We start from the raw sequence: 21,702 nt of genomic DNA on the forward strand, positions 1-21,702 counted from the left end.
GGACACGATCCCCAATAATTGTGAATTGCAAACCCAAGATGCTGTTAGGGATTACAACAAATTCTACCTTTAATTCAATGATGAATTAGTACTGTTTTACCCATATCATAAAAATTCTGTGCATCTATGGTTTTAGCGTTATTCAAATTTCAAATGGAACGTCTAGGCCCCAAACAGCCCGAGGGTTATTCGGATGCACGAGAATGTCTTGGACGACAAGGTACTAAAGATCAGATAGAGGCACCCCACATTATCAAGATCCATGGTCCGGGTCCTGGGTCCTAAAAAACTCCACGAGATTCCTCATATCTTCAAAATCCCACGATCCCGAAAGTTTCGATGATTCTTAAAAGCTGTCAAGATCTGCTCGAGCAACTGTATACATCTGTGTATCCACAGAATCGGAGTGCTTTGCTATATTTTTTGGTAGATTATCCACGGACACGACGTCGTGGGTTTGGTAGAATATGGGATGGAAGAGAGTAATTGGCCACCGAGCGAATACCTTTGGAAAAACCAATTTGCGAATAGGGAGCAAAAAAAGGGAGGAGGGGGTTTAATGTCTTATGGAATCTTATACCTAATATGACTGCGGTAGTAAAAATTCCCACTCGAGAGCATGCTTTTTCTACACAAATCTACTGATGTAACCTGCGATGTATTGCCTTTCTTGTTCTCTGATCATAAATACGTTGTACTTAATAGTAATTTGCCACTACCCTCTGACAGTAATCTTACGTTTACCAAGGGTAGAAAATTTACGCCAACTTCTATTTCTCGTTTTCATGAGTTATTGGAGAATCAGAACTGGTTAACTTTAAATTCTGCTACTACATTCGATGATGCGTTTACTGTATTTTACAATACTTTTGTCTCCCATTTCAATTCATCGTTCCCAGAGACCAAAATTTTAAAACGTAATACCTCATATGTGAAAAAAGGATGGGTAAACAGCACCGTTAGAAAGCTTAGCCAAGATCTTAAAAACTTTTACCACCTCCAAAAAATGTATCCCGTGCTTAAAAAACTTTATTTAACACACAAATGTAAATACCGGCAATACATTATGAATTGTAAGAAATCGTTTTATGGTAACTTAATCAAATCCTCCGACAATAAACATAAAACAGTATGGAGCCTTATTTAGTATGACTATTCGCGAAAGTATGTGTGCACTGCCATTTAATGAAACGAAATTATTAAATTGTTTAAAAAAAAGCATAAAAAATAAACATTCCTCACGCCCCGATGGTATACCTAATTCTTTGCTAAGGTCAAGTTTGTATTATTATAATAAAACCTGTCACACATTTAGTCAATATGTCTTTTTCAAACGGTGTCTTCCCGAAAGAACTTAAGCTGTCAACCGTACATCTCGTTCACAAAAAAGGTTGCTCTCGAGATTACTCGAATTACAGACCAATTTCTGTTAGCTTGACGCTGTCAAAAGTCTTTGAATACGCCATGTAAGAGAGGCTAAATCCTCACCTTGTTAAATATAACATTGCAAGTAATAAACAACACGGGTTCTGCAATGGGAAATCGACAATTACTGCCATTAACTCCTTTGTTAACGACATCATTTCACTTCTTGATAAAAAACAGAATATTTTGTGACCTCATCAGGGCTTTTGATATTGTTGATCACTTGGTACTGTTGGAAAAATTAAATACTTACGGTATCAGAGGCGTTGTTGCCAATTGGTTTTCATCATATCTCTCTGGAAGGTGTCAACAAGTAGAAATTAAATTTAAAACCGGTTCCACTATTGCAAAATTTTTATCCACAGCTTTGCCTGTTAATATGGGGGTTTCATAAGGTTCTGTTTTAGGACCTATTTTATTTTTATTATTTATTAATGATATTGTCATGTTCTTAAATTGCTTGGTTTTATATGCGGATGATACGACGGCATTAATATCCGGAAAGAAGCAAGAAAATATATATCCAAAAGCTGTTGAGATTCTAAATAAGCTAAGTAATTGGTTTAATTTAAACAATTATTCTTAAATCACCATAAAACATTTTTCCTACCGTTTACAACTTTTGGAAATAACCATTTGTCTGACTCAAGCAACAAAAACATTAATATTCTAGGCACTGGGAAGTTTGTGGGGATCTATTTAGATCAAAACTTAAATTGGAAATGTCACTGCGAAAATCTTATTAAAAGACTAAACACTTATTGCTACCAGATACGGAATCTTAAAGAATTAATGGATGCGAACCATACTTTAAATTATTACTATGCTCAAATTCAATCCAGATTGTCGTATGGAATAATTGTTTGGGGCTCGTCAAGCGCGGCAAAAAATGTTTTTCTGGTACAAAAACGAATAGTCCGGTGTATTGCGGGTAGTAAGAAATTTGATTCGTGTCGCCCGATATTTAAAAAATTGAATATTGTTACACTTTCATCACTCTATAGTCTATATACTTGAATTGTTAACTTTTATTTTCCATAATCAGCAACATTTCTTACGCCATAGCAGTTTTCATAATTACAACACACGCAATAAACAACAATTTATCATCCCTTTAACAAGGCTTAAACTTGCCCATAATTCTCCCACGGCAATGGGCATTAAACTCCAAGTACACTTAGAAGTCAGGGAACAATAAAGTGCTTTAAAACTTCTTTAAAAAAATTTCTTCTAGTCAATGCACCATATACAATTGATGAATTTCTAAATTGTATTGATAAAAATTGCGGATCTCTAGTGTAATTTATATTGCATTCTTTCTTTTTTTTTCTTCAACCGATGGATATAAGGTTAAATATGAAGATAAGAAAGAAAGAGAAAGATTCAAAAAAAGAAGAGAGATGTAGATATGGACAAGAGACACTGTGGAGTCGTATAGAAGGAGACTAGAGGAACAAGAAGAAGAAATGGAAGGCAGTACAAAGAATAGTGGAATAGTATGAGGCTTTGATTTTCGCTTCTGATAGGGTCAAAGAAAGAATGAGGAAGTAATGACGATTTTCAAAAGAGGTGATAAATAATGTGTGAAAAACTAGAGAAGAATCACGATAATGACGACGGGGTATCGAATTTACTCAATGGTAATAATAATAATAATAATAATACACAGCTAAAAAACACAATACTCTTTCCTCTCAGAAACACACCTCGTTATCACAACCCACTCGTACTCAACGCAAACGCAGCAACCTTAACAGCACTAGAGGCTCACAAAATACCGTAATGTCTCCACCAATAATGCGAGCAACAACACAAACACAACCTCTAGAACAAAGAAACACCATAAATACAAGTAACGCAACTTGCACTACAAAGACAGGTCCACCCAATAAAGTTACACGTCCTACCACAATTAAAAAACACAAAACTCCTTCTTCACATAAACACACCACGTTATCACAACCCACTCGTATTCAACCGAAACGCGAAAACCTTAACAGAACTACACGCTCACAACATACTGTAATATCTCCACCAAAAACCCAAGCAACCACACAAATACAACCTCAAGAACAAAGAAACACCATAAATACAAATAACGCAACATGCACTACAAAGACAGGTCCACCCAATAAAGTTACACGTCCTAGCACAGTTAAAAAACGCAATACTCCTTCTTCTCAGAAACAACCCACTCGTATACAACCCAAACGCAAAAACCTTGACAGCACTACTAGCTCACAAAATACTGCAATATCTCCACCAAAAACCCAAGCAACCACACAAATACAACGTCAAGAACAAAGAAACACCATAAATACAAGTAACGCAACATGCACTACAAAGACAGGTCCACCCACGCCCTAGCACACTTAAAAAACACATAACTCCTTCTTCACAGAAACACACCACATTGTCACAACCCACTCGTATACAACCGAAGCGCAAAAACCTTAACAGCACCACAGGCTCACAAAATACTGCAATATCTCCACCAAAAACCCAAACAACCTCACAAATACGACCTCAGGAACAAAGAAACACCATAAATACAATTAAAAAACACAAAACTCCTTCTTCACATAAACACACCACGTTATCACAACCCACTCGTATTCAACCCAAACGCAAAGCCAAAGAAACACTTACACAATAAAGTCTATTTAATAAAATTACAGGAATTATTATAATGATATTTTTGTTTTGTTTTGTTTTGTTTTCTTTCTTTCCTGATAGCGTTGACTATTGGGGCCATTAATAGCTATGTTGGTAAGTATGAATTACATACTATCTCTAGATTTCCAATGTGAGTGTGTGAATATTTATTTTATTTTTTATTTTTCTTTAGAATCCTACATAACTTCACCAGACACAGACACAGACACTAATCGTTACTTGATTTTAATCCGTGCGATTAGTTAACCAGGCTAGACCTGAGTTCTCACAAGAAACACCGACAATAATAATAATAATAATTTTTATGGTAGTGAATAATGGATTAGAAAGGAAAATGACAGAGAAGAGGATGTTGTAGAAAAGAAAAATTCTGAAAAGGGAGGGGATAGGTCGACTGTATATTATACAGCCGTGAGGGGATAGCCGGTAACGAGGCTAAGGCCGACACCCAAACATCTCCAACTTGGGCCGGAACTCTACTGTGGAGCACCAGAAAGTTTAGCTGGAGGGAGAAGAGATCGGAAACTATTTATTTTCGAGTTCACTTAAAAAGTCAAAATTTTGTCTCAGGAATGGAGATTCCGCCTATACTTATATCCAAAAAAAAGTCTGCTGCACACCTCATGAAAGAGTCTCAACAAGAAGAAGGATATTTTTTGTTTCTAGAGCTGCTGAATCAATTAAAAAGTTCAGGTACATTGAATTTGACCTTTGTAAATGGGATCATGAAAACTACACGTTACGTAAATACCTACTTTTTTCTATTTTTATAATTATTGTACGCGGTTCCGTGTTTTACATTCCAGTGGCGTAGCATGGAACTTTTCTGCTTGTAGCGTCTTCTCGGTCATGACCAAGATCAAAGTGTAGAAGCTGTTCGTATCAATGTATGTTGTACCTACTGCCTGCGATTATCATACAATCTAAATTTCTCACAAATATAATGTGGTAACCGCAAAAAAATTTGCATGGTAACCTTACGCCTTAATAGTGCGCAACGTCCCAGATGTGAGCAAACATCACTGAGAAGGAGGGGGTGATCGGTAAGTGCGCTCAATTAAATTATTATTCATCTGGACAACAGTATGGGGTAGTTTCTGAACCCAAAATTTGGGAAAGTTTGCAGAAGTACCACTTTACATGAAACCAGCAAGTGCGATTTTGGAAAAGATTTAAGTGATCGAAAGGTGCACTCGTATTCTGATAAGGTTTTAATGAGCAACGTTCGCAGAATTTAGCACATGGGAACCTAATTCTATTACATATTCTGAAACGGTGCAAAGTTATCTTTCCAACGATATATCGCATGTCATAGTCTAATCAATTATAAACGTAAAACGATAATTAAGTAACAAGTGCATACTTAAAAAGTGAGTTGAATACATCGGTTTGAGAAGGTAAGCTATTAAAACATTTATTGTCAAATTCATTGAGTAAATTTATACGTAGGTTTTGCTATTTTCATCTGACATGATAATTATTTTAATGAAGATTTCCAATTGTTTTTTTTGCTATAACAGCTAGTGCAAAATTTTCTTCTGTCACATTTTAATATCTCTAACAGTGGCCGAGATATCCGCTGTGACAGACAGACAAACAGACTGTATAAAAACCGATCATTTCAATTCTGTAGATCAAAATCAATTAGAAAGTGTTTTTTTCCTGTATTATTTGCGACAATTTTTTCCTTGTTTTAAAGCGAGGTTTATAGCTTTTTCTGTATACAGTCTGTTTCAAATTAAGTTGGCACTATTGCTAATTTTCTTTGTTGTAGAGTTAGAAAAACAGTTAAATTTTTCATTATTTTCGTTTTCGACCTACTATGGAAATGATAAAAGTACATAATAGCAAAAGTGGTCCCGTAACAGAACCTTGTGCCTTGCTTGCACTAATCTGTTCGTGGGGTAGGTATAGTGGTGCTTTCGCATCTAGAGAAGCCACCATCGCCACTTCCCAGGTCATCCTAGGTAACTGAGCCATTGCTTTCTCCGGTTAGTAGTGGGTGAGTCGAAGCGCTTCCCTTATTCCTCTACGTTTACCAATACCGAGAACCTCTTCCTCTAGTATCGACGCAATAATCCTTTCAAGTAGCTTCCCTAAATGACTAATGAGCGCTATAGGGGGTCCGTTAACTTGGCCCCCCACTGAGAGATTTGATAGTCTGTACGCTGTACCATCTGCATCCGCCATTTCTTTTCTTAAAGTCAAAATAACTTAAAAACCATAAATGGTAGATATCGACATGTTGATATCAAAAGAACTGAAATTTCACGTAGAATCCAAAAATGTAATAAAAATCGGGGTTGCCATTTAAAATAACGAAGTTACTAGCCACTTCCGGTATTGCCGGAAGTGCGTCCATTTTGAAAATATTTTACATCGATTCGGCCTTCGGAGTAACTCCTAAGTACAAATTTTTAAAAACCTACCTATTTTACTTTCCCAGAAACGTTTAACTAAAGTTCCCAAAAAAACACCCTGTATAGTGCTTCTGAAACACTATACAGGGTGGTGACTTGCGTAACGCATCATAGGGATTTCAATGTAAAATTCATAACATGCGATTATTGGCTCCCCAAATTATTTTAGAGCAAAAATGTGTTAAGGTTTTTTGTAGGAAAAATTTTTTTACGCCAATCAACCGTATTAGTTTTCAATTTTTTGCATACTAAATACGGAAAATTGGAAAAATAAACCCCCATCGTTTTCAATAATCTGTGATGCCATGGAATTTTATAATACAAAAACTACGCCAATATCCGTCATGCCATGGAATGTCTGCTATAAAACAAATCAAATTCTATCAAAAAGTATTATATTTAAAACAGCGAATTCAACATAAAGAAAAACCAAATTACTAAAAACGGTTTCCTAATACAACAATTTACAATAAATGTTCGAATAAGTCCCCATTAAATGCAAGACAGTAACCAAGTCGATCATAAAATCCATTTCGAACGGCTGCTAATTGATAATTGGATATCTTTTTGTTTTAGAAAATTCCATGGCATCACAGATTATTGATAAGATGGGGGTTTTATTTTTACAATTTTCCGTCTTTATTATGCAAAAAATTGAAAACTAATACGGTTTATTGACGTAAAAAATTTGTTTCTACAAAAAACCTTAATACATTTTTGCTCTAAAATAATTTGGGGAGCCAATAATCGCATGTTATGAATTTTACATTGAAATTCCTATGATGCGTTGCGCAAGTCACCACCCTGTATAATGGCGCAAAGATTTTTGTTTACGGCGCATTTTAGCCCATGATGGAAGGTACGATGTAGTAGAAAAACATGTTAAAAACGTAACTTTTGAAAACGTTGTTAGCCCCCCTCACTTTTTGAAAAATTTTTTATGGCTTAACCGTAATGGCGCTAGCTTTAATTCAAGTGGCGCAATTGAGCGCATAACCAGATGTATCGATTGGCACAAATACCGGTAGCAAAATGCGTTATGGGGGGTTCCGTTCACTTGGCCCCTCCCAAATATATTTAAGGATAACCAAAAAACAATAATGGCGCAAAGATATCTTTTTACGGCGCATTTTAGCGCATACCTGAGAGTACAATTTCGTATGAAAAGATGTTAAAAAAAGTAACTTTTAAAAACAAGTTGCCCCCCCCCCCCGCTTTTTGAAAATTTGTCACGGCTTAACTGTAATGGCGCTAGCTTTAATTCAAGTGGCGCAATTGAGCGCATAACCAAATGTACGGGGGGGGGGGGGGGCTACGTTCACTCCCCCCCCCCCCCCATGTTTTTCCTGATTTCTAAAAAACGATAATGGCGCAAGAGTTATTATCGGTGGTGCATATGAGCGCATAACGAGCGCATTCATTTTAAAATAATACGACTATCAAATCTCTCAGTGGGGGGGGGGGCAAGTTAACGGACCCCGCTATAGGTCTTATTGCCCCCGCCCCCTTTTTTGGTATTAGGACTATATTTGCCCTCTTCCATATTTCAGGGTATTTTTCTGTACTTAGCTCTTGGAATACCAACTGAGCCCGACGCTTTCCGTTTTGGGATTTTTTCGCTACCTGGATAATTTCTTGGTTGTGTACTATGTGCGCCCCTGAGACTTGCTGTTCCCTTATCTCCTTCATACTCACGCAGGGGGAAAGGGGCTTGAAGTTTACTATTTTATACGCGTGGCCCCACACGTCTCCATCCAATTCCTGACATGGCGTCTTCCGGCAACACCTTTTCTTGTCTTCTATCATTAAGTATAATCACCGTTATCCTCCCTGTTTTGTTCTTAAATATGTTCTTCTCCGTTGACCTATCCACCTCCGAGATTATGACTATTTCTTGGGGGAAAGACCTTCTACCTCATAGATTTAGCACGTTTTTTGGCATTTGTCCCGGAGATGCCCTACTTCCCCGCAGTTGAAACATCGCTTGTTCCTGGGTGCACCTTTTCTGCATCTGTGGCCCTCTATTTTGCCAGTAGTTCATTAAGAACTTTTGTAGATAATTTAGTTAGTTGTCATCCGATGTAATAATGTACAGAGTGTTCCATATAAAAACGTCGCATTTTTGTTATCTGAAAAATGCGATGTTTTTTTGTTTTGTAGTCAGGTTGGAGTAAAAAATGACCCCCCACCCAAATAAAAAAATAAAATATATAAACCTTCCGATGCTAGGTTGAACGAAGGAACTCGACCTCTCCATGACCATCATGGACACTTCTTTTTTCACCTCTAGTTCTGAGTCAGAAATGATCTTCTTAACCCTAGGTTCCTTTGGATACCTATCCTCTCCATGATACACAAACATTCTGGACGCTCACGACTCATAACTAAAATTACTTGACATCCCATCTCGCTTTCCATCATAGCTACATTCTCGAAAGTCGAAATCTAGTGCTGATGCTTGGAAGAACTTTGCGCTTGAATCTCTCTGTACCGGCTTGTCTCCGACCGAAGCCCGGTCCAGAAGTACGTAGAGCTAAATTTCAACTCTATTTGTTGCTCAATCGTTATGGTTAAACGACTCCTCACTACGGCTCCTTGGAGCTCCAAGGGTGGTATTGTCAACGGCTTCACAGGGCAACCATCAATCAAATCCAAGCTCCTCAGTTGGACTTTGCTCCATATTAACCAAGCGCCATCTAGTGCAAGCTCCATCCTCACTAATAGCAGATTTCTTTTTTCGAAACCTTTTTGTCCGAAGGATTTCTTGTAGCTGATGAGAGTGAGTGAGGGTTTGAGAATGTCTCTCAGCCCCTTGACCTCGTCATTCATTCACCCACGCCGTCATCTTGTTGCCTCATGTCAATCAACGGTTCACAACCAATAATTACAATAAACATTAATTCACGAACCGATCCGGCTCGAAGGACCAAAATGTTAGGGGCGGCCCAGAACACCTTAAAACGAAGGAACACTTGAGATAATGCTCAGGACACAAATAAAATATAGTACAAATCTAACTCGTTTTTCCTGTTTAACTTTATACACAGGGTTGTCAATTAATGACGGGTAAATTCAATAAAACTGAAATGGTGGCGTGTTCGGAGACATGCGCGGACCCCTCGATTTTGTTTTTGTATTGCACATATTTTGACATAAAATGTAAGTATACAGGGTGGCCTTAAATTGAAATTCTTCAGAAAATTCTGGGCATGTTTCATGTAAATGTCTTCAACCGTTCAAATATTAAAATAGCGCTTTATTACAGCATAAACCGTTTCACACGTTCAATAATTTATGAATTGGTTTATGTTGCAATAAATTGTTGTTTCTATAGGTACTTATTCCTATAGATTTTTTGCGGCTTTCCGTTTTTCTCAGGACTTCACAAAGTGTCTATTGCAAATTTCCTTCAAAGCTCGTCCAGAAGTTGTTTAAAGACTTGTCAGAGATTTCCGGACCTATTCTCTTGGTAAATATATCCTTTATTAGACTAAAATCTGTTTACCATCGACCGTGTGTAATTTGTACATACTTATCGGTCAAAATTGACCACAAAGATAAACAAGCCCACTCTTACGTTCCAGCCGAAAGAGGTCGCTAATGTAGTTATACTTATCGGTAGCGGAAAACCTATTATTTTTAATTGGTTTCATAAAAGCGCAATTAATTCGAAGTGTAGGTAACCCAAAATGGTTACACCTGCTATTATATGATGGAGCGAAATATGAACTGTTTTGGTAAATAAAATGTTGTGTCACCGTCAAACGTTTACTACAACCAAAACACAATGTGCCAAATGCTTCCAAAAGGACGACCGAGTTTTTTCTAGTAGACCCCTGACAAATTCTGAACTAGTGACCGCGCCGCCATGGTTTCCCGAGCCTTCCTGTTTTGCCTGCTCGGAGCAGTTTTCTCGGCACCAACTGATGAACCCCGGAGTCTTAAAACTGGATGCGGTTATGAGGTACGCAATTAGCTTAAATGTTCAATCGCCCACTTAGACACTTTTAGTCATGCCACAAAACCGACGCCGACAAGTTGAACGTTCACCTCATTCCCCATTCCCATGACGATGTCGGGTGGAAGAAAACCGTCGACGAATATTATTTGGGAAGTAGGTGAAAGTTAACGTTACCAATTGCCGACTTTGAGTTTTAGCCAATAGAAACCACCATGCGGGCGTTAAGGCGATTCGGAGCATACTCGACACGGTGGTGCAGGCGCTGAACGCCAATCCCAATCGAAGGTTTCCCCTTTACCAAACTGCCAGCTTCGATTACAGAATTGTTTAGGTTTTCCCAAGTGGAGACGGCGTACTTCTCGCGTTGGTGGGCGGAACAATGTGACCAAACTAAGGAGACGGTCAAAGCGCTGGTCAGTAGTGGACGGTTGGAGATGGTCGGCGGGGGTTGGAGTATGAACGACGAGGCTACGACCAATTACCAGTCGGTCATCGATCAAATGACGCTGGGACTGCGGACCTTAGAGACCTTGGTGGGGGAATGCGGCAGGCCGCGTGTCGCCTGGCAAATTGATCCGTTCGGTCACTCCAGCGCAATGGCAAACATTTTCGCTCAGCTTGGATTCGACGGTTTGTTCTTCTGGAGGCTCGATTTTAGAGATTACAAGGCGCGTCACGCTGACAACAGAACCGAGTTTGTTTGGAGAGGGAACTCCGATTTAGGTAACATCCCCTACTCATTAATGGTGCCACTGACCTAGGTCTCTAGGTACCACGTCTGATATTTTCACCAGCCTCCTCTATGAGAACTATAACGCCCCCTCGCACTTTTGCTGGGATGTCCAATGCCACGATCCTCCCATAAATGATGATGAGTCCAGCTCGGGGTACAATCTCAAGAGCAAAGTAAGCGAATAACAGAGTGAGCACATACACCTGCTTCTTGCAGGTTGAGGAATTCCACAAGAGGGTAACGTCACAAGCTGCTACCTACCCGACGAATAATATCCTTATAACAATGGGGGGCGATTTTACGTATGCGGAAGCTGAATCGTACTACACCAATATCGATCGACTCATTAAGTAAGTCTGTCCCTCAATAAAGTGGCCGATTCACTTCAGAATCTTCAGGGGGTTTGAACAATTCCACCCGAAAATTAACATGATCTATTCTACACCTTCGTGCTACATCAAGGCTGTTCACGACTCAGCCAAGCGCAAAGGGTTGGAATTCCCTTTGGAAACCAACGACTTCATGCCATATGCCACGGACGAAAATACGTACTGGACCGGGTACTACTCGTCGCGTCCCAGCTCAAAGCGTTTCGAGCGGCAAGCGAATAACCTTCTTCAGGTAACGCGCGGGCGGAAAGCTGTACATGTTTAAACTGAACGTTGTAGGTTGCCAAACACTTGGTGGCCTTTGCCCACGCCAACGGCAAGGATTTTGAGGGTGACTTGCTCGAGCTCAAAAAAGCGATGGGCGTTATGCAGCATCACGACGCGATCACCGGAACCGAAAAGCAGCACGTGGCGGACGATTACGTCAAAATGCTGGCTGATGGAGCGGACCAGGCCCAAAGGTCGCTGCACACAGTCGTCTTGTAAGGTACTCCTTTCGACTAATGCTCAGTGGTAAGGTACTCTTTCTAGCGACCTGCTTAAACACAACGCGAAAGACACCGGCGAGGTCACGACTTTGAGCTCGTGTCTTTTGTCGAACGTAACCCGTTGCTTGGAGTCGGAGAAGAAGCGGTTTACCGTCGCGGTTTACAATCCACACGGTCACGTTGTCTCTCATTTCGTCCGAATTCCGGTCGCTGCTACGAGGTACTCTGTTTTAGAATTGCATGGTAAGTAGCAACTATTTTACATGCTCAATTATTTTATGACAAAATTAATCCGCGTCTGTGTTGTCTCTGGTTAATTTGAATACTTCTCACTTGAATTGGGGTGGTTTTTCTTCTATACTTTTATATTAATATGCCTCGGCTGCTCGTCGGCTAATAATCCTAATCCCAAATAGTTTGGTTCCGCCCACGGGACTTGGATGTGGTTCGAAACGCACGACCGACCATATTTCTAGGCGTGACTTCTCGATCCTCGATGTGGAATTTAAGTTGACTTCCCAGCTGTGCTCTGCACGGACCGGCGACAGAATCCTAGCAGTGTTACCAGGTCCCTATCGAGGATGACAAAATTAATTCGACTATATCTCTGGTTAATTTGAATACTTCTCACTTGAATTGGGGTGGTTTTTCTTCTATACTTTTATATTAATATGCCTCGGCTGCTCGTCGGCTAATAATCCTAATCCCAAATGGTTTGGTTCCGCCCTCGGGACTTGGATGTGGTTGGAACCGCACGACCGACCATATTTCTAGGCGTGACTTCTCGATCCTCGATGTGGAATTTAAGTTGACTTCCCAGCTGTGCTCTGCACGGACCGGCGACAGAATCCTAGCAGTCGTTACCCGAGGCCCATCGAGATGAACAAAATATTCGACTATATCTCTGGTTAATTTGAATACTTCTCACTTGAATTGGGGTGGTTTTTCTTCTATACTTTTATATTAATATGCCTCGGCTGCTCGTCGGCTAATAATCCTAATCCCAAATGGTTTGGTTCCGCCCACGGGACTTGGATGTGGTTCGAAACGCACGACCGACCATATTTCTAGGCGTGACTTCTCGATCCTCGATGTGGAATTTAAGTTGACTTCCCAGCTGTGCTCTGCACGGACCGGCGACAGAATCCTAGCAGTGTTACCAGGTCCCTATCGAGGATGACAAAATTAATTCGACTATATCTCTGGTTAATTTGAATACTTCTCACTTGAATTGGGGTGGTTTTTCTTCTATACTTTTATATTAATATGCCTCGGCTGCTCGTCGGCTAATAATCCTAATCCCAAATGGTTTGGTTCCGCCCTCGGGACTTGGATGTGGTTGGAACCGCACGACCGACCATATTTCTGAGCGTGGCTTCTCGTTGATTGCTTCCTCCGGTTACGTCAGGACTCACCAGAGAATAAGAGGATAATCGCCCAGGAAGTCGTTTGAGGAACTTGCTTTTAACTAGCCGTTACTGTTAGAGATCCTTTTTTTTTGACAATCCGTTTCCCGACACGAAAATGTTCCTTCGCGTAAATGTTAGCACTCGTAAATAAACGGCCTTGCTACGAATCAGGCTGTTAAAAAGTGTTTTCTCGTCCCGTAATTTACTGTAATTCGTCTATTTACGAAAATATAAAATTGCGGGTAACCCGCACATTGTCACAAATCCGAATCCTTATTATCCGGACGAAAATGATCGCTTTTAATGCTAAAACGCGAATGTCTCACAGTTCTCGAAACATAGTCCCCTCTCATAGATACTGAACGCCTACAATAGGGAATTATCTCTCAAAATGGCGATATCTCATTTTTTATTGGTTAATATCTTGTTTACTACCAATCCCAGACTGCTTTTAAGGTCGTTAATCAATAGAATAAGCAGCATAATTGATTTTCAGGTCGGCGAAAAATACGAACACAAATATCACCAGCGATCGACACTTTTCCCAAGGTTCCCGGAAAGGGGTTATCCTACGAACTCACCTTCGAAGCCAAGGACATAGCGCCGCTCGGCCTCACGTACTTCTACGTGGAGGAAGATGAACCACGCCAGATCCAGACGACACTTGACACTTCCCTAGGCACTCAGGTATGCAACAGTGGTTACCATAATCCATGTTCATCGCAAGCTTTAGACAACCGGCATCGAACTGGACAAAGACACGGGTTTACTCGAATCGGTCACGCTCAACGGGGTCACCCAGGCGATCAAGCAGCAGTTTCTCTATTACAAGGCCAGCAATGCGAGCGGCGCGAAACGCGCCTCGGGCGCTTACACCTTCCGCCCCCAACCCGGCACCGTGGCTGAAGTGATCAGTGACAAGGTAAAGTTGGTCACTTACCGCGGCGAGATATTTGACGAAGTGCAGCAGACCTTCACCGATTGGCTGAAGCAGGTCATTCGGGTTTACAAAGATGCGAACTACGTCGAGTTCGATTGGATCGTCGGACCACTGGGTTACGTGTAAGTCTCTTACTCTGGCATTTACCCTTCATTTGCCACGGCTCTACACAGTGATAATCTGGGGGTGGAGGTGATCACGAGGTACACCACCGATTTGAATAGCGGAGCGATTTTCTACACCGACTCGAATGGACGCGAACTCATCAAACGAGTCCGTGATAATCGCCCCACTTATACCTACACGAACGAGGAACCGATTAGCGGGAATTACTACCCGGTAACCTCAAGGATAGTGATTGAGGACGAAGGCAGGGGAATCAACTTGGCGATCTTAAACGATCGCGCTCAGGGCGCTTCCAGTTTGGAGAGTGGCGAGGTTGAGTTGATGGTAAGGCTCAAAACCACAAAAGTTTGGCGACTGAAAGTTTTCTTTAGCTTCACCGAAGGTTGATGAACGATGACAGTTTTGGTGTTGACCAGGTCCTAAACGAGAAGGAATTCGGCGAAGGTGTCGTTGTTAGGGGGCGCCACTACTTGATAGTGGGCTCCGAAACAGGTTAGTCTCTTGACATTTTCGCCCAGAGCTGGGCAGAATATTTCCAAAAAGTATTTGAATACTAAAGGAAAGTTATACACTGCCTTTTTTTGAGGCCCACAAAAAAAATTGTCTCAGATCGACCCGGAAAAAACATTTCTTATAGAATGTGGCCTGTAGAATCCATAATTTCAAACAGTTCCAAGATTGGGCTACTAGTTCAAAAGTTACAGCCCTTTGAATTTTTTTTCAAAATTGGTTTCTAGTCTATAACTTTTGATTGAGAAGTCTGATCGAAAAAGTACGAATTGTTTTGGATTCTACGCACCAAAATTAATAAGAAAAAGTGTTTTCCCGAGGAATTTTGGTGTAGTCGATTTTTGGTAAAAAAGGAAGGTTATACACTGCCTTATTTTGAGGCCCGCAAAAAAATTGTCTCAGATCGACCCGGAAAAAAAATTTTCTTATAGAATGGGGCCTGTAGAATCCATAATTTCAAAGAATTCCAAGATTGGGCTACTAGTTCAAAAGTTACAGCCCTTTGAATTTTCTTTCGAAATTGGTTTCTAGTCTATAACTTTTGATTCAGAAGTCTGATCGAAAAAGTACGAATTGTTTTGGATTCTACGCACGAAAATTAATAAGAAAAAGTGTTTTCCCGAGAAATTTTGGTGTAGTCGATTTTTGGTAAAAAAAGGGAGGTTATACACTGCCTTTTTTAGAGGCCAGCAAAAAAAATTGTCTCAGATCGACCCGGAAAAAAAGTTTCTTATAGAATGTGGCCTGTAGAATCCATAATTTCAAACAGTTCTAAGATTGGGCTACTATTTCAAAAGTTACAGCCCTTTGAATTTTCTTTCGAAATTGGTTTCTAGTCTATAACTTTTGATTGAAAAATCTAATCGAAAAAGTACGATTTGTTTTGGATTCTACGCACCAAAATTAATAAGAAAAAGTGTTTTCCCGAGAAATTTTGGTGCAGTCAATTTTTGGTAAAAAAGGAAGGTTATACACTGCCTTTTTTTGAGCCACGAAGAAAAAATTGTCTCAAATCGATCCGGAAAAAATTTTTCTAATAGAATGTGACCTGTAGAATCCATAATTTTAAACAGTTTCAAGATTGGGCAACTAGTTCAAAAGTTACAGGCCTTTGAATTTTTTTTCGAAATTGGTTTCTAGTCTATAACTTTTGATTGAGAAGTCTGACCGAAAAAGTACGAATTGTTTTGGATTCTACGCACCAAAATTAATAAGAAAAAGTGTTTTCCCGAGAAATTTTGGTGCAGTCAATTTTTGGTAAAAAAAGGAAGGTCGAGTATTCAAATACTATGCGAAGTATTCGAATACTAAGTATTTGTGAAAGTATTTGAGTTACAAATACAAATACTGCTTCCATAAAGGTATTTAATTACAAAGTATTTGAATACTAAAAAGTATTTACAAAATCGAATACTGCCCAGCTCTGTTTTCGCCTAGCACATTCAAGTACTTTCAGGACCCGTGCAGCAGGTAAACCTAGCACATCGGCTGCTACTGTCACCCTGGACCTTCGTCGGTAATTTCCTATCCGAAGAACACTCGATCACGACTCTAAGGCAGAAGATGTGCTTTCAGGTGGGGGAAACTGAAGTAGTCAAATCTTTCTTTAAACGCGAGTCTTCCAGTTCTCTGGACTTACACGCTCCTTGCCGGACAACGTACGCCTTCTCACGTTGGAAAGTTTGGCACCCAACCGTCTCCTCCTCAGACTCGAGCATCCGTTCAGCAAAGGCGACGACGTCAATCTGGGGAGCCCGGTGACAGTCGACCTGAAGGACTTATTGACTTTATACGAGATCGTGTCACTTAAAGAGACTACTCTGGGCGCTAACCAGCCCAAGGCGGACAACGTACGACTACAGTTTCCAATCAAAGAAGGTCAACTAGAGAATACGCTCACCAGAGAAGAGGAAGGGAGTTTAAAGGTTACCCTAAATCCGATGGAAATACGGACGTTTATCCTAAACGTGAAGCCCCTTGGTCAGTCAAATGGTACTGACCAAACTGGCTCTGGTGGATCAGGAACCGGCAGCTTTAGCATTCCGGGTATAGCCTTGTTAGTTGTTGTATGTTTAGTGTATTAGGTAGATATGAATAAATCCTGTTTATTTGGCTAAACGAAAATTTGCGTCAGTGAACCTTGGCGCGGCTTGGTCTTGGGTTGGTTGCCTCTTCTATCTCCTCTTTCCCGGTAACCACGCCGAGGTCCCTTATCTCTATTAGGAGTACCGTAACCTTGTTCCCCTCCATCACTATTCTTTCAGTTTCCTAACTGTTTCGGCCTTTCCGGCACCCCTCTCCACCTCAACTAAAATATCGCCTTTCTTGGTCGCGCTCCACTCGAGTATTAGCCGCCTGTCTTCGTAGCTGTCATACTCTTCTAACTTGATAAGTATGGCCTCTAGTCTTGACGGTCTCTCAGTAGGGGATTTCCGCCTCTGTCTTCCATAGGTGCCGTCATGGATATCTCGCCTGGGTGCCCTACGTCTTTCATATCGCAAACTGTTGCCAGGATCTTGCGACTATTCGCTCTGGAGACCTCTGTTAACCTAACCTGAGTATGTCCACTCATCGGGGATGGAAGATCATAACTTCTTCAGTCGTCTCCTCTTTCATGGCGTGGACCTCCCCAACGTACACTGCCACATCCCAATCCCATCCCAAGCTGAGCAGCCTCTCGTTGTATACCTTTATGATATCTAATGTCCCTTGGCCATGTCTACACATCAGCCTTCCAAGCGTCCGTTCCTCTTCTTGGAGGGCCTTCCTCTCTCTTTATTTCTCTAGACAAAAGACTAACGTACAAATTTGAGCATTAGGCAATGAAAAAAGTGTCATCCGGTTTATTATCATTTGAGGACGATAACTCTACAAAACAGTTTTAATCTACCCCACGTGTGTTGAAAACAATACATCTTGCTGACGATGGCGCGAGATTGCCACAAAGCACTTAAAGATAAAGGACCGCTACGGACAGAGGTGGGTTCATATCAACCTGGATGCCAAGGCATACTCAGGAATATCTTATCAGTTCATCGATAAGATATAGCTCTTGATATAATTATTTTTCCATTAAATCGCAAAAAAATTTAGAAGTGGACGCTTATTCGAATCCATGCTCTTCCACGTTCTTCTGGTTTGCTTGCTTGGTTCGGCCCTCAGTGCGCCAACCGATGATTTTGTAGCGCCAGGTCCAAAATGCGGTTATCAGGTGAGCGAAAAGTCTTCAGTTCGTCTAACCATATGGAACGAACTTTTCAGTCCTGCCACAAAATCGACCCGGGCAAGTTGAACGTCCACATCATCCCCCATTCGCATGACGATGTCGGGTGGAAGAAGACGTACGACCAGTACTACTTCGGGAGTAAGTGGATGTTGCCGTGTGAAAATGTTGGCAATTTGTTTTTCAGCGAATGAGTACGAGCACCGGGGGGTTCGTGCCGTTCAGAGCATTCTCGACTCGGTGGTGCAAGCGCTGAAAGACGACCCCAATCGAAGGTTCGCCGATGCCCGATTTTGGTCCGTGAGTGATAAACTGTTTCAGGTTTTCGCAAGTGGAGACGTCGTACTTTTCGCGGTGGTGGGATGGGCAGACGCCCGAACTTAGAGAAATGGTAAGGGGGCTCGTGAACGGCGGGCAGCTGGAGATGGTCAGCGGTGGCTGGAGCATGAACGACGAGGCCGCCACCAATTACCAGTCGATCATTGACCAAATGACGTTGGGCTTGCGAACTTTGGAGGATCTGTTGGGGAAATGCGGGCGGCCACGTGTCGGTTGGCAAATTGATCCCTTCGGGCACACGAACGCTATGGCTACGGTTTTCGCCGAGCTTGGATTTGATGGGTTGTTCTTCTGGAGGATGGACTACAGGGATTACGAGGCGCGTCACGCTGACAAAAGAACCGAGTTTGTTTGGAGAGGGAGCTCCGACCTGGGTAACGCACTACTTCTCTCAGCGGTTTCCTGACTGTAGATTTGCAGGTGCGCAATCTGATATCTTCACGAGTATGCTCTATGAGAACTACAACGCTCCTTACAATTTCTGCTGGGATGTCCAATGCGGGGACGAACGTATTAATGATGACAAAACCAGTCGATCTTACAATGCCGATCAAAGAGTGAGAACAACATTCATGTTTTGTTACAAACCCCAGCTCTCTTTATGCAGGTCAAGGAATTCCACGATAGAATAATAGCGCAAGCCTCTAAGTACTCGACTAACAACATCCTTATAACAATGGGGGGCGACTTCACATTCGCAGCCGCTGAAATGTATTACAACAGCATTGATCTGCTCATCAAGTAAGTCATCGCCCTTTTAGGGGACATCTCTGACGCACTTCCAAACCTTAGGGGATTCAAAGAGTTCCACCCGGAGATTAACATGATTTACTCCACGCCCTCGTGCTACGTAAACGCTGTCCACGAATCGGCTCAGCGTAAAAAGCTCGAGTTCACTTTGGAGACCCATGACTTTATGCCGTACGCAACCGATAAAAACACGTACTGGACCGGGTACTACACGTCGCGACCGAACTCAAAGCGTTTCGAGCGGCAAGGAAACAATCTCCTGCAGGTAACGTTTATTTGTACCGAAACCGAGTACAGGTCAGTTCTTTGTTACCAATCACTTAATCCCCTAGCACCCTTACTTGTTCTCAGATATCTTTAGCTTTTGGTTGTGAAGTCTTTGTAAATCTCTTTGCGTCCTTGGTTGCCTATTCCATCAGTGAGTGATTTGTTTATCTTCCTTCCACTGTCGCCTTAGTCTGGCAGATTCGCAGGGGGAACCGATCGGTCAGCACTTAGGCACACCAAAAGCCCACTGTGTCTACCCCTTATCTTTCGCAACCGGGTTCAGAGCACGTTCCACCCTGTTTAGCCTCAGTTGCTTCACCCTTCCGGATTCCAGATATCTGTCTCCAAAGAGTTGATTTCTGGCTCTGATCAAGGCACAGAACCTGCACGTGGGCTCCTCCACAAGCCCAATGTTATGCAGGTAAGGCCACCGGTGATCTTCCTAATCTAGCTTCTATTCTCCCGATTTGTCAAGGAGCCCTGTTAGAAAGGCCCTGGACTGTCTGATTCCGGTTACTTGTTGCGACCCAGTCTTAATCCTGGCCCTGACAACAGAGGGAGTAATACCTTGGGTGGGCTGGGTCATTTAGTCGTGTTCCGATCCTCTGCTTCCACAGCTAAGTGTACAGGGTCCAGTTCCAGATGTGCCTAGTTGGCGTGATTTTCACGGTTCCAGTGTCTCAAATTAGCATAAATGAAAAAACTCTTGCAGCCTATTTTGGGCATAATACGTGTAAATTTTTAATAAATCCAAAATGTTGAAAAATTCCTGCCTAATCATCCCTAAAATGTATTGAATCTACCCCATTACGTTTCCTAAGAAAGACGATTAAGATTTAAAATTATTCCTAATTAAATTTAGCATAAATGAAAGAACTCTTGCAGCCTATTTTGGGCATAACACGTGTAAATTTGTAATAAATCCAAAATGTTGAAAAATTCCTGCCTAATCATCCCTAAAATGTATTGAATCTACCCCATTACGTTTCCTAAGAAAGACTATTAAGATTTAAAATTATTCCTAATTAAATTTAGCATAAATGAAAGAACTCTTGCAGCCTATTTTGGGCATAATACGTGTAAATTTATAATAAATCTAAAATGTTGAAAAATTCCTGCCTAATCATCCCTAAAATGTATTGGATCTACCCCATTGCGTTTCCTAAGAAAGACGATTAAGATTTAAAATTATTCCTAATGAAAATTAGCATAAATGAAGGAACTCTTGCAGCCTATTTTAGGCATAATACTTGTAAATTTAGAATAAATCCAAGATGTTGAAAAATTCCTGCCTAATCATCCTTAAAATGTATTGAATCTACCCCATTGCGTTTCCTAAGAAAGACGATTAAGATTTAAAATTATTCCTAATGAAAATTAGCATAAATTAAAGAACTCTTGCAGACTATTTTGGGCATAATTTGTGTACATTTATAATAAATCCAAAATGTTGAAAAATTCCAACCTCATCATCCCTAAAATGTATTGGCTCTACCCCATTGCGTTTCCTAAGAAAGACGATTAAGATTTAAAATTATTCCTAATGAAAATTAGCATAAATGAAAGAACTCTTGCAGCCTATTTTGGGCATAACACGTGTAAATTTGTAATAAATCCAAAATGTTGAAAAATTCCTGCCTAATCATCCCTAAAATGTATTGGATCTACCCCATTGCGTTTCCTAAGAAAGACGATTAAGATTTAAAATTATTCCTAATGAAATTTAGCATAAATGAAAGAACTCTTGCAGCCTATTTTAGGCATAATACTTGTAAATTTAGAATAAATCCAAGATGTTGAAAAATTCCTGCCTAATCATCCTTAAAATGTATTGAATCTACCCCATTGCGTTTCCTAAGAAAGACGATTAAGATTTAAAATCATTCCTAATGAAAATTAGCATAAATGAAAGAAATCTGGCAGCCTATTTTAGGCATAATACTTGTAAATTTAGAATAAATCCAAGATGTTGAAAAATTCCTGCCTAATCATCCTTAAAATGTATTGAATCTACCCCATTGCGTTTCCTAAGAAAGACGATTAAGA

General features: G+C 40.8%; 2 protein-coding genes across 3 annotated transcripts in view; both read left to right on the forward strand.

Moving 5' to 3' along the window:
- Nucleotides 1–8,033: 8,033 nt before the first annotated feature.
- Nucleotides 8,034–17,195, forward strand: LOC116181447 (lysosomal alpha-mannosidase-like). The gene is made up of 15 exons (XM_031501822.1): nt 8,034–10,485; nt 10,533–10,635; nt 10,680–10,767; nt 10,814–11,205; nt 11,252–11,388; nt 11,432–11,565; nt 11,614–11,836; nt 11,884–12,086; nt 12,136–12,335; nt 13,998–14,188; nt 14,235–14,563; nt 14,615–14,891; nt 14,939–15,059; nt 16,534–16,652; nt 16,703–17,195. Exons 1-15 carry the CDS (start codon nt 10,390–10,392, stop codon nt 17,159–17,161), a joined length of 3,072 nt encoding a protein of 1,023 aa, XP_031357682.1. The 5' UTR covers nt 8,034–10,389; the 3' UTR covers nt 17,162–17,195.
- A 970-nt stretch (nt 17,196–18,165) lies between these two features.
- Nucleotides 18,166–21,702, forward strand: part of LOC116181445 (lysosomal alpha-mannosidase-like) — a 110,761-nt gene continuing 107,224 nt past the window's right edge. For both annotated transcript variants that reach the window (XR_004147251.1, XM_031501821.1), the window contains exons 1-7: nt 18,166–18,288; nt 18,339–18,441; nt 18,488–18,575; nt 18,622–19,013; nt 19,060–19,196; nt 19,247–19,380; nt 19,432–19,654. Coding sequence is in view for 1 of the 2 variants with exons in the window: in XM_031501821.1 (XP_031357681.1) it covers nt 18,193–18,288; nt 18,339–18,441; nt 18,488–18,575; nt 18,622–19,013; nt 19,060–19,196; nt 19,247–19,380; nt 19,432–19,654 (1,173 nt within the window). In the remaining variant the exon portion in view is untranslated. The remainder of the gene's footprint in view (nt 18,289–18,338; nt 18,442–18,487; nt 18,576–18,621; nt 19,014–19,059; nt 19,197–19,246; nt 19,381–19,431; nt 19,655–21,702) is intronic.

Source organism: Photinus pyralis, unplaced genomic scaffold (genome assembly GCF_008802855.1).
Source record: "Photinus pyralis isolate 1611_PpyrPB1 unplaced genomic scaffold, Ppyr1.3 Ppyr1.4_LG9, whole genome shotgun sequence".
Classification (NCBI taxonomy): domain Eukaryota; kingdom Metazoa; phylum Arthropoda; class Insecta; order Coleoptera; family Lampyridae; genus Photinus; species Photinus pyralis.

Excerpts from the sequence above, each read along its gene's own strand:
- LOC116181447 (XM_031501822.1), top strand. The coding sequence starts at position 10,390 with ATGGTTTCCCGAGCCTTCCTGTTTTGCCTGCTCGGAGCAGTTTTCTCG. Across the intron at positions 11,389-11,431 it reads GGTACAATCTCAAGAGCAAA|GTTGAGGAATTCCACAAGAG; the intron begins GTAAGCGAATAA and ends TGCTTCTTGCAG. Across the intron at positions 12,087-12,135 it reads TCGCTGCACACAGTCGTCTT|CGACCTGCTTAAACACAACG; the intron begins GTAAGGTACTCC and ends TACTCTTTCTAG.